Raw genomic sequence first — 14,495 nt, 5'->3', positions numbered from 1 at the left:
TAACGGGACTACTGCTGCATTGACACGGAAGAAGGCCACGTGTGATCCTGTTAACTGGAGTAGAACAATACAATTCAGTGATTCCAGCAGTAAACGGTATTCCCGTCAAAGGTTACTAGTTTTAGCTCTCTATAATGTTTGCCGTGATCACCGCCTTAGTTGAGCATGCTAGCAAGGTAAGATGATCACAACAACAATGCTGATGTGCTGATGTTCAGCGTATACATTGTTTGCTACATTCCCCATCTTACTCTGGCACATTACAGTTTTTTTCAATTGCTAAGAAGCATTGTTCAATACTGAAACCACACTTTCAAAACTCTTCACACAGTCTGCATTTCCTAGATTCATTTTGGCCAAACAGTTAATCAAACCTACAAAACTCACATGTGTCAAAATAAGCTTGTTCCACCGATCACTGGCATCAGATTCTCATTCAGTAAACATACATGTCACTCATAACAAACTGACCTAAAGAACACTAGCAACAGGGAGCGTTACATCAATTATAAACTTGTATTGAAAGTTTGAATTAATTTTCACTTGAACATTATTTTATTACAGACTAACCAATTTTTAATCTATTGAAACCGTTGGATCCTACAGTAAAAGACAACAATTACTGTATTGTAATAGGTTTCAAAATGTAGACTATGTATTGTACTGTAACATGTACCATCTCACTTGTTGTTCTGCCGAATAAAATTTGTACTATTGAGCAGTGCAGATTATCACTGCTCTTGGTCATCCACACACTCTCCCTCATATCACTCCTCTTCCCCCACCAACCTGTCTTCTGTGATCCATATTTCCAAACAAAATCAGCACCAAGCCATCATCTTTTACTGAAACATGGTGATGAGACTAATGCAGGACACCTGGGTCGGATTTGAGCTGAAATTGCAACGAGTTTGGACTGATAATTCTTTGATTTTCTCCTAAAATTTTCTATATTTCAAAATAATTACTGCAGAAGTGTTTGAAATGTGTCATCATTCTGATTTGAATGTGGTTTGAAAGTGAGTCCAGAGCAAAGTGTTAGCATATGAAAATATCCTGCAAATACACAGTCTTTTGAATTTAGTCTGAAATATTATTCACAGTTACATATATATATATATACTTGTGTGTCGCTGAATGTTTAAAAATATAGTTTTAAAATGTGGTTTGAGTATTGAACAATGCTTCTTAGCAATTGAAAAAAACTGTAACACGCTAACATTTGTCAATAAGCACGATCCGAGGCTGATTAAAATGATTTAGTCATCAAACTTTTGGACAAATTCAAATTTGCACCTATTGATTGCACTTGTTATTACAAGTTTTGCTGAGGAAAAAATAAATATACCACATCTCATAGCAATCCATACCGTAGTCTGAGTAGAACATTTTTCAAAAACTCTTCCACCCTCATTTCATTCCCTCATTTCTCTCTTTACCCCCATGATGTCCTTCCTTTACTCCCCAGACGGTACTGGACTCATAAAGACAACAGCAGCATGCTGCTTGAGTCAGCAGCATATGTTGCTTTCTGTTTTTAGCCAATGCTGTAATCCTCTGTTAGAAAAGGGCGAATACAATGGAGGAAGAAAGTGTTCCATATTTCATCTCCCCAACCAAGGCCCCACAATGTACTTTTGTGCAATAGATAAGGACAAAGCTTTAGATTTCAAGTCAAGTTATATAATACAGTGAAAGTGAAACATGAACGAGTGCTCTGGACTCTGGTGCATTAATGAAAAGCACATTTATTACACCGATCTAAACACTGTGACCATTACAGCAATAAATACTACTGAATTATAGTCATGCCACAAGAGAAAGTTATTAACGTGCTTCATTTTTGGCTACACTAGGAAAAACAGTTTGTGTGTGTGTGTGTGTGTGTGTGTCCCACCTAATGAGTTCAGAACAATTGCAGCAGCCGTCACACACGTTGGATCACCACGTTTTAGACATCCGTCTCCTCCGAGCCAAACCAAACTGCATTTTGGCAGATGAGTTTAGTTCACTGGGCAGATAAAAAAGGAAGATAAAGAGGAAGAGGAGGACGAGGAGGAGGGTTGCCAGGGGCTCGGAGCTGCTGCTTGGTATTGGCTGTTTGAACAAGAGGGGTTGGGTCTTTCTCCATCTCTCTCATTACCTCCACCGAGAAGCAGAGAGTGAGCAGCACTGGCAGTCGGCTCACACACACACACACACACCGACTGGACGAAGAATGTCAGAACATGGGACGGAGCACGACTCGAGGTGCACGCACGTACGTTCCTGGACAGTGAAGAACCAGCAGGGTGAAGTCGGCAGCAAGGAGTGAAGACATCACAGCAGGACAGGCTGAGAGGGGGGTGATGAAGACAGAGGGACGGGCAGAGGAAGGTGTGTGACTGAGCTGCAGTGCCTCCACCTGTCAGAGAAGTTTGAAGGAGTGCCGCTCTCATGGCGGGGCCGGCCACACAGGAGCCCTTGAAGGTGATGTTTCCACGCTGTGTCTGTGTAAAATGTGACAGATTACTCGTACTTTGTCTGTTAGTGGGATTTCACTGCATGTTTTCCTTCAGCTTTTCCTTATTGCTTTCATAACATCATCTATTCATGTATTGATTTAAATTCATTGCATCGGTTCTTCAATTGCCCACTAAAACACATACTGTGTAAAATAAACGCTGTTAAGACTCTGAATTAGCATTTACATTGTAAACTATTTTTAGCATTTGTTTCTTTAAATATAATTAATCAAGCAGTCGGTAAAATGCACATCTTAAAAGGTTAAAAGAAAATTATCATCACAATTTGTCGGTGCTTAAGGGGAGGTAACACAAATAGCACAAAACACCAGTTCAATGTGTATAATGACAAAACAGAGAAAAGAAGTAAATCGCTGCATTTGAGAAGCTTCAAGCAGCTAATATTTGGCATTTTTTCTTAAAAATTGCACTCATCCACAAGTCAAGCATGATCCTCCACTGGACCAGATGTGACGAAGAGCTCGGTGGTCTCTGTGGGCCGCGGGTGGGGTGCGAGGTGTATCGGGTTGGCTCTCGTCTTTCAGCCTCATTGCCTGAGATAGACAGTGTGGTCATCCAGTTGACAAACACACTGCGACCCCCCCCAACACACACTCACTTCTCTCTAATGCGATGTTGTGTGTTACTTCTTTTGTTTTGTAGTCAGATGTGTTTAAGAATATAAAGTTGTGGCTGGAAGTCCCCTTTTAGAGCTTCTGCTGCCAAACTAATCAGTGGTATACAGTTCATGTGATTGATTGAACGCAGCTGAAGAGAATATATAATGTGATGTGTTCACACAAATCCGATGCAGCCAAACAGGGCAGGGAAGGAGATGGCGAAAATGTGTTGTCGTAAGCAGAACAGAAGTGCCCAACTGCACTTTTAAAAGAGTGGAAATGAAGACTCCTCGGGCTGGATCAGGGCTAAAAGGCTGCTGCTTCATAACCACCGACCCCACTGGCTGTCTCTCAAACCCTTATTACAAGCCGCCAACACCATACAATGCTACACACACACACACATGCACACTGATATAGGCTTTAATACCGCTTGTAATAAACACGGCATTGGGCGTATGGATGCTGGCCCAAAGGTCATAAAATCCCCCTCAGCAAGGGATTCGCTTCAACAACAAGGCAGGCCGTACTCAGGAAAGTACAAACCGCCAGCAATTCGCCGTGTATCAATTGGCCTTTTGCTGGAGAGCGTTACACCTCAGTTGTCCTCTGCGCCGTGGCATTAAGTGGGATTGTAGAAGCTCAGGGGGGTTCGCTCTGCAGCTTTAAATTTCCCTGCAGCCAAGTGGTCAAATCAAGAGTTTCTACAGTCTGGAGAAGTACAGGTGAAACTCGAAAAATTAGAATATTGTGCAAAAGCTCATTACTTTCAGTAATTCAACTTAAAAGGTGAAACTAATATATTAGTATATATATAATATATTATATATCCATAACTAATCTTTTTTGTATAACATTTATTTATATAACTTCACTAATATCCATAATCACTCACTTTGCATGTAATGAGTCCATAACATATATTAGTTTCACCTTTTAAGTTGAATTACTGAAAGTAATGAGCTTTTGCACAATATTCTAATTTTTCGAGTTTCACCTGTAGTTGTGTTGTATCAAACTTCTAATCAATGACATAGAACTCATCATCATTTCCTTTTATTGTGCACCACCCAAAAAGTAACTGTCCCGTGAATGTCCCCGCTGTCTTCTGTCACCGTGCTGTTACTAAAGGAGAAGGGTTGCACAGAGCTGCAGGTCACGCTTTTTCGTCTGTGTGTCTCACTCATCTTCCGTCTCACAGACCCAGCAGAAGTGCATTGCCATCTTTGCCCTTTTATGCTGTTTTGCTGTGCTGGTGGTGTTGATCTTCTCATCGGTGGACATTTGGGGGGACGATGAGGATGGCATCACAGAAGAAAATTGTAGCAGTGACTGCAGGTGAGATGCTCTGCAAGTGTGATATTAAGACATTTATTACTATTTATTCTAGCAACTTGTTGTTACATGAAGAATGTAGTGCCATGTTTCTACACTTGAAAAGGCGGCTGCATTGAAAGTTATGCAGCAAAAGATATTATCTTCTGCATTTCACACATTTTCAACACTACCCATAATGCAACTCGACTGCCAACATCTTGGTCAGAGGTTCTCAAGTTTTACGCTAGCGGCCTTCATGGCCTCAGGAGGAGATGAGGAGGACGACACAGGTCTGTTTACCTTCGCTATCTCCACACACCCTAGATTTATTTTATTTTCAAACTTGTAGTCTTCATCATCTCCACGCTGTGGAGTTTCCTCCAGCACCCTCTGGAGCCACAAAAGGCTTCATCCACCATTTAGAACATAGGCAGTAGTACTCCATAGCGCTAGTGCTCCTAAAGAAGTGTGTGCATTCCTAGCATCGCGCTGGCGGAGAACATCCCAGACGACGTCTTTCTCCCCGTGGATGGCAGACCCCACCTCCCTCTCTCCGCCGCCTTCCATACGTTGTTGGACAAGGCAAAGCACTCGGTTGAGGTGGTGTCACCCGTCTGGGCCTTAAGCCCCTGGGACCCTGAAGCAACGCCAAGTACTGCCAAACAGGTAGGAAGTCATGTCAGACAGTCTGAATGCATCCCACTACATTTGCGCAGAGCATGAACCAACTGGACGTCCCAGGTCTTATAGGGGGGTAAAGCAATTGTCCTTCCAAGAAGCATTGGCTCAGCAACAGTTACACAGAACATCCCTCTCTTCCTCAGGGTCAGCTGTTGTTCCAGAGACTGCTCGGCCTCAAATCTCGTGGGGTAAAACTGAAGATTGCCAGCAGTCTGACTAACTCTGCTGAACTGAAGACCTTGGCGGCGCACAGTGAGAGGCTGTCATATTTTCATTTCATAAATGCAATTTGATTTGCCACAGCGACCTTTCAGAATGAAGATTCATAGCTCCCAGCAACTCACACGTCCTGTGTGCTCAAACTAGTTTTAAAAGGAGAAGAATTTTAGTAAGTGTTTTGGTTGAAAGATGAAGGCTCAATTTCACACCTGAGCCCGATCCAGCACCTTCACAGCGAGGGTCCTATAACCTTCATCGTGTCTGCCAAACGCCACAATGAAGGTCAAAAATTCATGAACGCTTTCTCCACCTGTCCCTCTGTCTCACAATGTCCAGATGCAGAAGTTCATTTTGTGAACATGACAGCTCTTACCAGAGGAGGACTGCATTCCTCATTCTGGATAGTGGATCGGAGACACATTTACATCGGGAGCGCTGACATGGACTGGAGGTCACTCTCCAAGGTAACAACGGGCATCGACATCATGGGGGTGCAGAACTCAGTCGGCGGAGGACTGAGCTGCTGCGTTTGGGTCTGGTCAAACCCCCAGTTCTTTTCTAGCCTCAAAATGGCTACAACAGATTTTGGCCTCTCAGAAATACATGGACAGACATAATTAAATGATAACATTTGCACTCCGTGGGGACTTGGTCAGGATTAGTTCCACTCTTTAACCTGTACCTTTTTATGCAATTACCCCAGCCAGTGTTAATGGACATTAGGGATGATTTAAAAATTGCTGTCTGAGGCGAGCCAGAAAGACAAGTAGCATTTCACTTTGCATTTAGTATGTAATTCACTATAAAGAAGGAACCGAGGATCCATTAGCATACTACCACTTGAAGCGATTACATGTCACTTTTCATACTTCACTGCTGGCTCGAGGTACAACTGCTGTGAGATGTAATTACCTCACAACCCAGAGGGAAGGAAGAGACACATATAGGAATGACACACTCACACAAATGATAGAATGGAAGGTAGGAACAGAGGCAAAAAGAGACCACGTCAGTACTTCACTATAAATTGTAGTGGAGTAGATTGCTTCCTCTGTGTGCTTCCTTCTGGGTCACTCACCAAATTAGAATAAATGCTTTGCTCCAGACTGAAAAACAACAATTTAATGGAATGCAATTAAAGTTTGCACATTCATCCCAGAAAATGATTCCTATTGACTTTGTTTATTATGTTTGTGTTTCTGAGTAAAATGTCTCCCCGAACATAGATGGATATTGTTTGAATATAGAACAAAGTAATCGTCAGCTCACCTTCTCACATTGCACCATTATAGGTGAAATTTTGCCTAATACTTTGAAAATATGATATGCTTCCGTTGGCATTAAGCACAACTTTGCCTTTAGCCTAAAAGGGACAACTTTGTTGTCCTAAACACCCTAACCATATTGTAGTATTATAATTAGGGCGGTCAAAAATAGCGCGTTAACGACGTTAATTAGTTGTTTGTTTTTAATTACGTCAATTTTTTTAACACATTTCACGCATGCGCAGTGTGACAAATTATTCAGGTCAGGAAAGTACCTCTTCCTCTAGGGAATGCACTTCATCCTATACAACACATTACTGCCCCCTGTAGGCCTATGTCAGGCCGTCAGGTTCAGCAAGTCGTTTGCGCCAGTCCATGCTGAATGTTCACAGGCCATTAACAAAATCAACCTCAGATCATTTGACCAACACAGTTCCAACACGTTGGAATTCGAATGGTCAAGCACGTGAGCAGAAATAAAGAGGCCGTCATCGCCATACTTGCCATGGCGATGACGGGGGGGGGGGGGGGGGTGCTAGCGGTTTTCCTTGCAGCGCCAGTCTCATCTTTTTCCGTTCTAATTGCCGCTCGACTTCAAGGTGTAACTTTTATTATTGTTCGGGAGAAAGGTCCGGGAGATTTTCTGGAGGGGCTTTGAAATTCGGGAGTCTCCGGAAAGGAGGGTTGACATGTCTGGTCATCGCAGCCCTGGACCATCAGGAGCACAAACTCGTTTTGCCGACCGCAGCAGAGTGGGATAAACAGCAGAGGCTCAAGACCCTTCTAGAGCCATGCAGGGACATCAGTCTGTAACTTATCAAATAACATTGATTTGATTATTTTCTGGAATGAATTAAACCAAGTCAAATATCAATAACATGTATTCATGTAAAAAATAATAATGATGATAACTAGAAAATGCATTTCCTGCTGAAAATGCGTTGGAATGCAGAAAGCTGAAATTAATTTTAAAAAGTTGCTTTAAGTACAGAAATGAAACAAGCTGAAATTATTCTAAACATTGCGGAAAGAATAGAAAAAGCTGAAATAGATTTTTAAATGGCTGAAAATACATAAATGAGAAAAGCTGAAATGAACTTGAAAGAATTGCAAAAAAACAAATGGGAGAAGCTTCTATAAATTTGAAATCACAGAAATAGTAAAAGCTGAAATTAATTTCAAAAAGTTGCTTAAAATGCAACATGCTGAAATTATTCTAAACATTGCTGAAATAGAAAAAGGTGAAATACATTTAAAAATTGCTGAAAATACAGAAATGAGAAAAGCTGAAATGAACTTGAAAGAATTGGAAAAAACAGAAATGGGGGAAGCTTCTATGAATTTGACAAAATACAGAACTAATAAAAGCTTAAATTACTTCTAAACATTGCTGAAAGAATAGAAAAAGCTGAAATACATTTAAAAATGGCTGAAAATACAGAAATGAGAAAAGTTGAAATGAACTTGAAACAATTGCAAAAAAACTGAAATGGGAGAAGCTTCTATGAATTTGAAATCACAGAAATAGTAAAAGCTGAAATTAATTTCAAAAAGTTGCTTAAAATGCAACATGCTGAAATTATTCTAAACATTGCTGAAATAGAAAAAGGTGAAATACATTTAAAAATTGCTGAAAATACAGAAATGAGAAAAGCTGAAATGAACTTGAAAGAATTGGAAAAAACAGAAATGGGGGAAGCTTCTATGAATTTGACAAAATACAGAACTAATAAAAGCTTAAATTACTTCTAAACATTGCTGAAAGAATAGAAAAAGCTGAAATACATTTAAAAATGGCTGAAAATACAGAAATGAGAAAAGCTGAAATGAACTTGAAACAATTGCAAAAAAACTGAAATGGGAGAAGCTTCTATGAATTTGAAATCACAGAAATAATCGAAATAGGAAAAGCTGAGAATTAAACAATACATTTTTTTGTAGTAATATAAGGTTTAGTACTATAGTTGTAATTGTGGTACTAGTGGTACTAGCAGCAGTAGAAGTAAGTTCTAGTTTCACTAGTTTTTGAAAGCAATTGTGGTGTACCTATTGTTGAGGTACAGATAATCATTGAGGCTTTTATTTTGAAATAATGGAATTGGGTGGGGGTGGTTTGGGAGACAGAATGTTTGTTATTCAAAGCAAATGGACTTGGTAAAATAGATTTGTACAGCGCTCTTCTAGTTTTCTGACCACTCAAAGCACCTTAACACTACATAACATCATTCACCCATTCACACACCAATGACAGGACCTACCATACACATTGGCACCTGCCCAACCAGTAACTAACATTCACACACACTGTAGTCCCAGCTAGAGGAACACTGCTGGGAATAAGTGTCTTGCCCAAGGACACATTGACATGCAAGTTAGCCGGGCCTGGGATCAGACCGCCAACCCTCTGATTGGAGGACGGCCGGGCTCCCCACTGACCCACAGTCGCCCTAAGCTAAGAAAACTAAAAAGTTATTGATGGGCCTCAAACATTACAGTAAGAATTCCCTCCATTGGGGTTGAAATACTAGTAGTACTAGTAATATTAGTAGTAGTAAAAGTCATTTTAGTAATAATACCAGTTGAAATACTAGAAGTACTAGAAATATTAGTAGTGGTTGTAGTACTATTTGAAAGAGCAATACGTATTTAACAAAACAGCTTTATCCTAAGCTTCATGGCTAAATTACAGATAATCATTGCAGCATTTATTTTGAAATGATGGTATTGGGTGGGGGGGTTGAGAGACAGTATATATTATTTAATAGGCCTCATCAAACATTACAGTAAGAATTCCCTCCATTGGGTTGAAATACTAGTAGTACTAGTAATATTAGTAGTAGTAAAAGTCATTTAGTAATAATACCAGTTGAAATACTAGAAGTACTACTAGAAGTACTAGAAATATTAGTAGTGGTTGTAGTACTATTTGAAAGCGCAATAAGTATTCAACGAAACAGCTGAATCCTAAGCTTCATGTTTAAATAACATAATCATTGCAGCTTTTATTTTGAAATGATGGCATTGGGGGAGTGGGTGGGGGGTGGGGGGTTGAGAGACAGTATATATTATTTAATAGGCCTCATCAAACATTACAGTAAGAATTCCCTCCATTGGGTTGAAATACTAGTAGTACTAGTAATATTAGTAGTAGTAAAAGTCATTTAGTAATAATACCAGTTGAAATACTAGAAGTACTACTAGAAGTACTAGAAATATTAGTAGTGGTTGTAGTACTATTTGAAAGCCCAATAAGTATTTAACAAAACAGCTGAATCCTAAGCCTCATGTTTAAATAACATAATCATTGCAGCTTTTATTTTGAAATGATGGTATTGGGTGAGTGGGTGGGGGGGTGGGGAGGTTGAGAGACAGAATATATTAGAAGGCCTCATCAAACATTACAGTAAGAATTCCCTCCATTGGGTTGAAATACTAGTAGTAAAAGTATTTTAGTAATAATACCAGTTGAAATACTAGAAGTACTACTAGAAGTACTAGACATTTTAGTAGTGGTTGTAGTACTATTTGAAAGCGCAATAAGTATTCAACGAAACAGCTGAATCCTAAGCTTTATGTTTAAATAACATAATCATTGCAGCTTTTATTTTGAAATGATGGTATTGGGTGAGTGGGTGGGGGGGTGGAGGGGTTGAGAGACAGAATATATTAATAGGCCTCATCAAACATTACATTAAGAACTCCCTCCATGGGGGTTGCTTTGAAATGATGAGAGAAGGTGGAGAGAAGGAGGTCATGTCAGGCTGCACTAATCAGCTAATGAGGATCAGCTGTGAGTCACAGAAAGAGCCCCAGCTCGTTGGCGCGGCAACGGAGCAAGGTGCACTTAGCTCACAGAGAGTTACTGAGAACCCACACCTCAAACAAATGCTTCCTGGAGCAAAACTATTTGGAGTAGCCAAAAAATAATGACATTTTGAGAGACACAAGACTCTACCGAACGTTTGAGTGTAGTTTTTATGTCTCTATGTGTTTTAAAACTGCTCTACCAGCAGTTTACAAAACATGGACCTTCTTTTGTTGTCTGACTTTCTCCTCACTCTAGCGCGCACTGTAAATTCAAAAAGAACCCCAAAACTAATGAAACATAATTAGTGATTATGAAAAAAGTATAATAGATATCAACAAGCTGTTTTTTTAATAAAATTGTTAAGACTTGTGTCAACATTTTAAAGTTTAAATGGTGTCTCTAGCTGAAAGATTGGAAAAGCTGAAAAAGTTGAAAGTTGAAGAAGTTTTGAAAGGATTTGAAAATTTAATCCATTAGGAAACCATGTTAAAAAGGTTGAAGATATTAATTTATATTAATTCAATTATAAGAGCTAAAAAGCTGAAAAGTCATAGCACCCCTCCCCTGAATGAGCTGAACATTTTAATATTTGAATGGTCTTAATAGCTGAAAGTGTGAAGGAGTTGAAAGGTGCGGCGGAAGAAATAGAATAATATGAAGAAGATGAATAAGGCGGAACTAGAAAATGCATTTCCTGCTGAAAATGCGTTGGAATGCAAAAAGCTGAAATTAATTTCAAAAAGTTGCTTAAAGTACAGAAATGAAACAAGCTGAAATTATTCTAAACATTGCTGAAAGAATAGAAAAAGCTGAAATACATTTAAAAATGGCTGAAAATACAGAAATGAGAAAAGCTGAAATGAACTTGAAAGAATTGCAAAAAAACTGAAATGGGAGAAGCTTCTATGAATTTGAAATCACAGAAATAATAAAAGCTGAAATTAATTTCAAAAAGTTGCTTAAAATGCAACATGCTGAAATTATTCTAAACATTGCTGAAATAGAAAAGGCTGAAATACATTTAAAAATTGCTAAAAATACAGAAATGAGAAAAGCTGAAATGAACTTGAAAGAATTGCAAAAAAAAAACAGAAATGGGAGAAGCTTCTATGAATTTGAAAACACAGAAATAATAAAAGCTGAGAATTAAAAAATACATTTTTTGTAGTAATATAAGGTTTAGTACTATAGTTGTACTAGTGGTACTAGCAGCAGTAGAAGAAGTAAGTACTAGTTTCACTAGTATTTGAAAGCAATTGTGGTGTACCTATTGTTGAGGTACAGATAATCATTGAGGCTTTTATTTTGAAATAATGGTACTAGTGGTACTAGCAGCAGTAGAAGAAGTAAGTACTAGTTTCACTAGTATTTGAAAGCAATTGTGCTGTACTTATTGTAGAGGTACAGATAATCATTGAGGCTTTTATTTTGAAATAATGGAATTGGGTGGGGGGGGTTTGGGAGACAGAATGTTTGTTATTTAAAGCAAATGGACTTGGTAAAATAGAGTTGTACAGCGCTCTTCTAGTCTTCTGACCACTCAAAGCACCTTAACACTACATAACATCATTCACCCATTCACACACCAATGACAGGACCTACCATACACAGTGGCACCTGCCCAACCAGTAACTAACATTCACACACACTGTAGTCACAGCTAGAGGAACAATCCTGGGATTAAGCGTCTTGCCCAAGGACACATTGACATGCAGGTTAGCCGGGCCTGGGATCAGACCGCCAACCCTCTGATTGGAGGACGGCCGCGCTGCCCACTCACCCACAGTCGCACTAAGCTAATAAAACTAAAGTTTATAATTGATGGGCCTCAAACATTACAGGAAGAAATCCCTCCATTGGGGTTGAAATACTAGTACTAGTAATATTAGTAGTAGTAAAAGTCATTTTACTAATAATACCAGTTGAAATACTAGAAGTACTACTAGAAGTACTAGAAATATTAGTAGTGGTTGTAGTACTATTTGAATAAGCAATACGTATTCAACAAAACAGCTTTATCCTAAGCTTCATGTTTAAATAACATAATCATTGCAGCTTTTATTTTGAAATGATGGTATTGGGTGAGTGGGTGGGGGGGTGGGGGGGGTTGAGAGACAGTATATATTATTTAATAGGCCTCACCAAACATTACAGTAAGAATCCCCTTCATGGCGGTTTGAAATGATGAGAGAAGGTGGAGAGAAGGAGGTCATGTCAGGCTGCACTAATCAGCTAATAAGGATCAGCTGTGAGTCACAGAAAGAGCCCCAGCTCGTTGTCGCGGCAACGGAGCAGCTGCACTTAGCTCACAGACAGTTACTGAGAACCCACACCTCAAACAAATGCTTCCTGGAGCAAAACTATTTGGAGTAGCCAAAAAATAATGACATTTTGAGAGACACAAGACTCTACCGAACGTTTGAGTGTAGTTTTTATGTCTCTATGTGTTTTAAAACTGCTCTACCAGCAGTTTACAAAACATGGACCCTCTCTTGTCTTCCGACTTTGTCTGCACTCAAGCGCCCACTCTAAATTCAAAAAGGACCCCAAAACTAGTCAAACATAATTAGTGATTATGAAAAAACTATAATAGATATCAACAAGCTGTTTTTTTAATATAATTGTTAAGACTTGTGTCACCATTTTAAAGTTTAAATGGTGTCTCTAGCTGAAAGATTGGAAGAGCTGAAAAAGTTGAAAGTTGAACAAGTTTTGAGAGGATTTGAAAATTTATTCCATTGGAAACCATGTTAAAAAGGTTGATGTTTTTAATTTATATTAATTCAATTATAAGAGCTAAAAAGCTGAAAAGTCATAGCACCCCTCTCCTGAAGGAGCTGAACATTTTAATATTTGAATGGTCTTAATAGCTGAAAGTGTGAAGGAGTTGAAAGGTGCGGCGGAAGAAATAGAATAATAAAAATAAAAATAAAAACTAGAAAATGCATTTCCTGCTGAAAATGCGTTGGAATGCAAAAAGCTGAAGTTAATTTCAAAAAGTTGCTTAAAGTACAGAAATGAAACAAGCTGAAATTATTCTAAATATTGCTGAAAGAATAGAAAAAGCTGAAATACATTTTAAAATGGCTGAAAATACAGAAATGAGTAAAGCTGAAATGAACTTGAAACAATTGCAAAAAAACTGAAATGGGAGAAGCTTCTATGAATTTGAAATCACAGAAATAATAAAAGCTGGAATTAATTTCAAAAAGTTGCTTAAAATGCAACAAGCTGAAATTATTTTAAACATTGCTGAAAGAATAGAAAAAGCTGAAATACATGAATGAGAAAAGCTGAAATTAACTTGAAAGAATATCAAAAAAACAGAAATGGGAGAAGCTTCTATGAATTTGATATCACAGAAATAATAAAAGCTGAAATTATTCTAAACATTGCTGAAATAAAAAAGGCTGAAATACATTTAAAAATTGCTAAAAATACAGAAATGAGAAAAGCTGAAACGAACTTGAAAGAATTGGAAAAAACAGAAATGGGGGAAGCTTCTATGAATTTGACAAAATACAGAACTAATAAAAGCTTAAATTACTTCTAAACATTGCTGAATCTTTTTCATTCAAACTTAATGAACTTGTACACCGCTTTGCTAGTCTTCTGACAACTCAAAGAGCTTTAATACTAGATGACATCTCTCACTAATTAATACACTGATGACACAACCTACCATACACAGTGGCACCTGCCCATGTGCACAGAATAAACAAGACAGGAGAAGATCCTGGCAACAAGTCAAAATAAAATATAAAAACATTTTGCATGGTTGGTGAGTGCCTCAAAAGTTTGCAAATAGTGTAGAAATTACTGAAAGCTTCGTGGCGGTCCCATCAGAAACGCCCCTGGATACTTCCGGATAAGTTAACCGTCATGTCTTGATGATGTCATAAAGATGCGCGGTTTTGTGAAATAAACATGGACGCATACAGCGCCAATGACTAATACAAGTACTACGTGTTTCACTTGGACAATTAAATGTTAGTGGACACACACACAAATACTACAGCCCCCATCTCGATTACAATTGTTCACTCCTCAGTGCGCAGTTTCGCCCACCAGCGAACCCCCT

The 14,495-nt window shown here is 38.7% G+C and overlaps 1 protein-coding gene across 1 annotated transcript in view; it reads left to right on the top strand.

Annotated features, from left to right (window-relative positions):
• The first annotated feature begins 2,101 nt into the window (after positions 1–2,101).
• pld5 (phospholipase D family member 5) overlaps positions 2,102–14,495 on the top strand; it is a 31,653-nt gene continuing 19,259 nt past the window's right edge. The window contains exons 1-5 of the mRNA XM_037473273.2: positions 2,102–2,469; positions 4,326–4,462; positions 4,924–5,107; positions 5,266–5,374; positions 5,678–5,805. Coding sequence (XP_037329170.2) covers positions 2,437–2,469; positions 4,326–4,462; positions 4,924–5,107; positions 5,266–5,374; positions 5,678–5,805 — 591 coding nt within the window. The 5' untranslated portion in view covers positions 2,102–2,436. The remainder of the gene's footprint in view (positions 2,470–4,325; positions 4,463–4,923; positions 5,108–5,265; positions 5,375–5,677; positions 5,806–14,495) is intronic.

The sequence above is a fragment of the Pungitius pungitius genome, chromosome 9 (genome assembly GCF_949316345.1).
Source record: "Pungitius pungitius chromosome 9, fPunPun2.1, whole genome shotgun sequence".
Lineage (NCBI taxonomy): Eukaryota > Metazoa > Chordata > Actinopteri > Perciformes > Gasterosteidae > Pungitius > Pungitius pungitius.
This window is presented reverse-complemented; position numbering and strand designations above follow the sequence as displayed.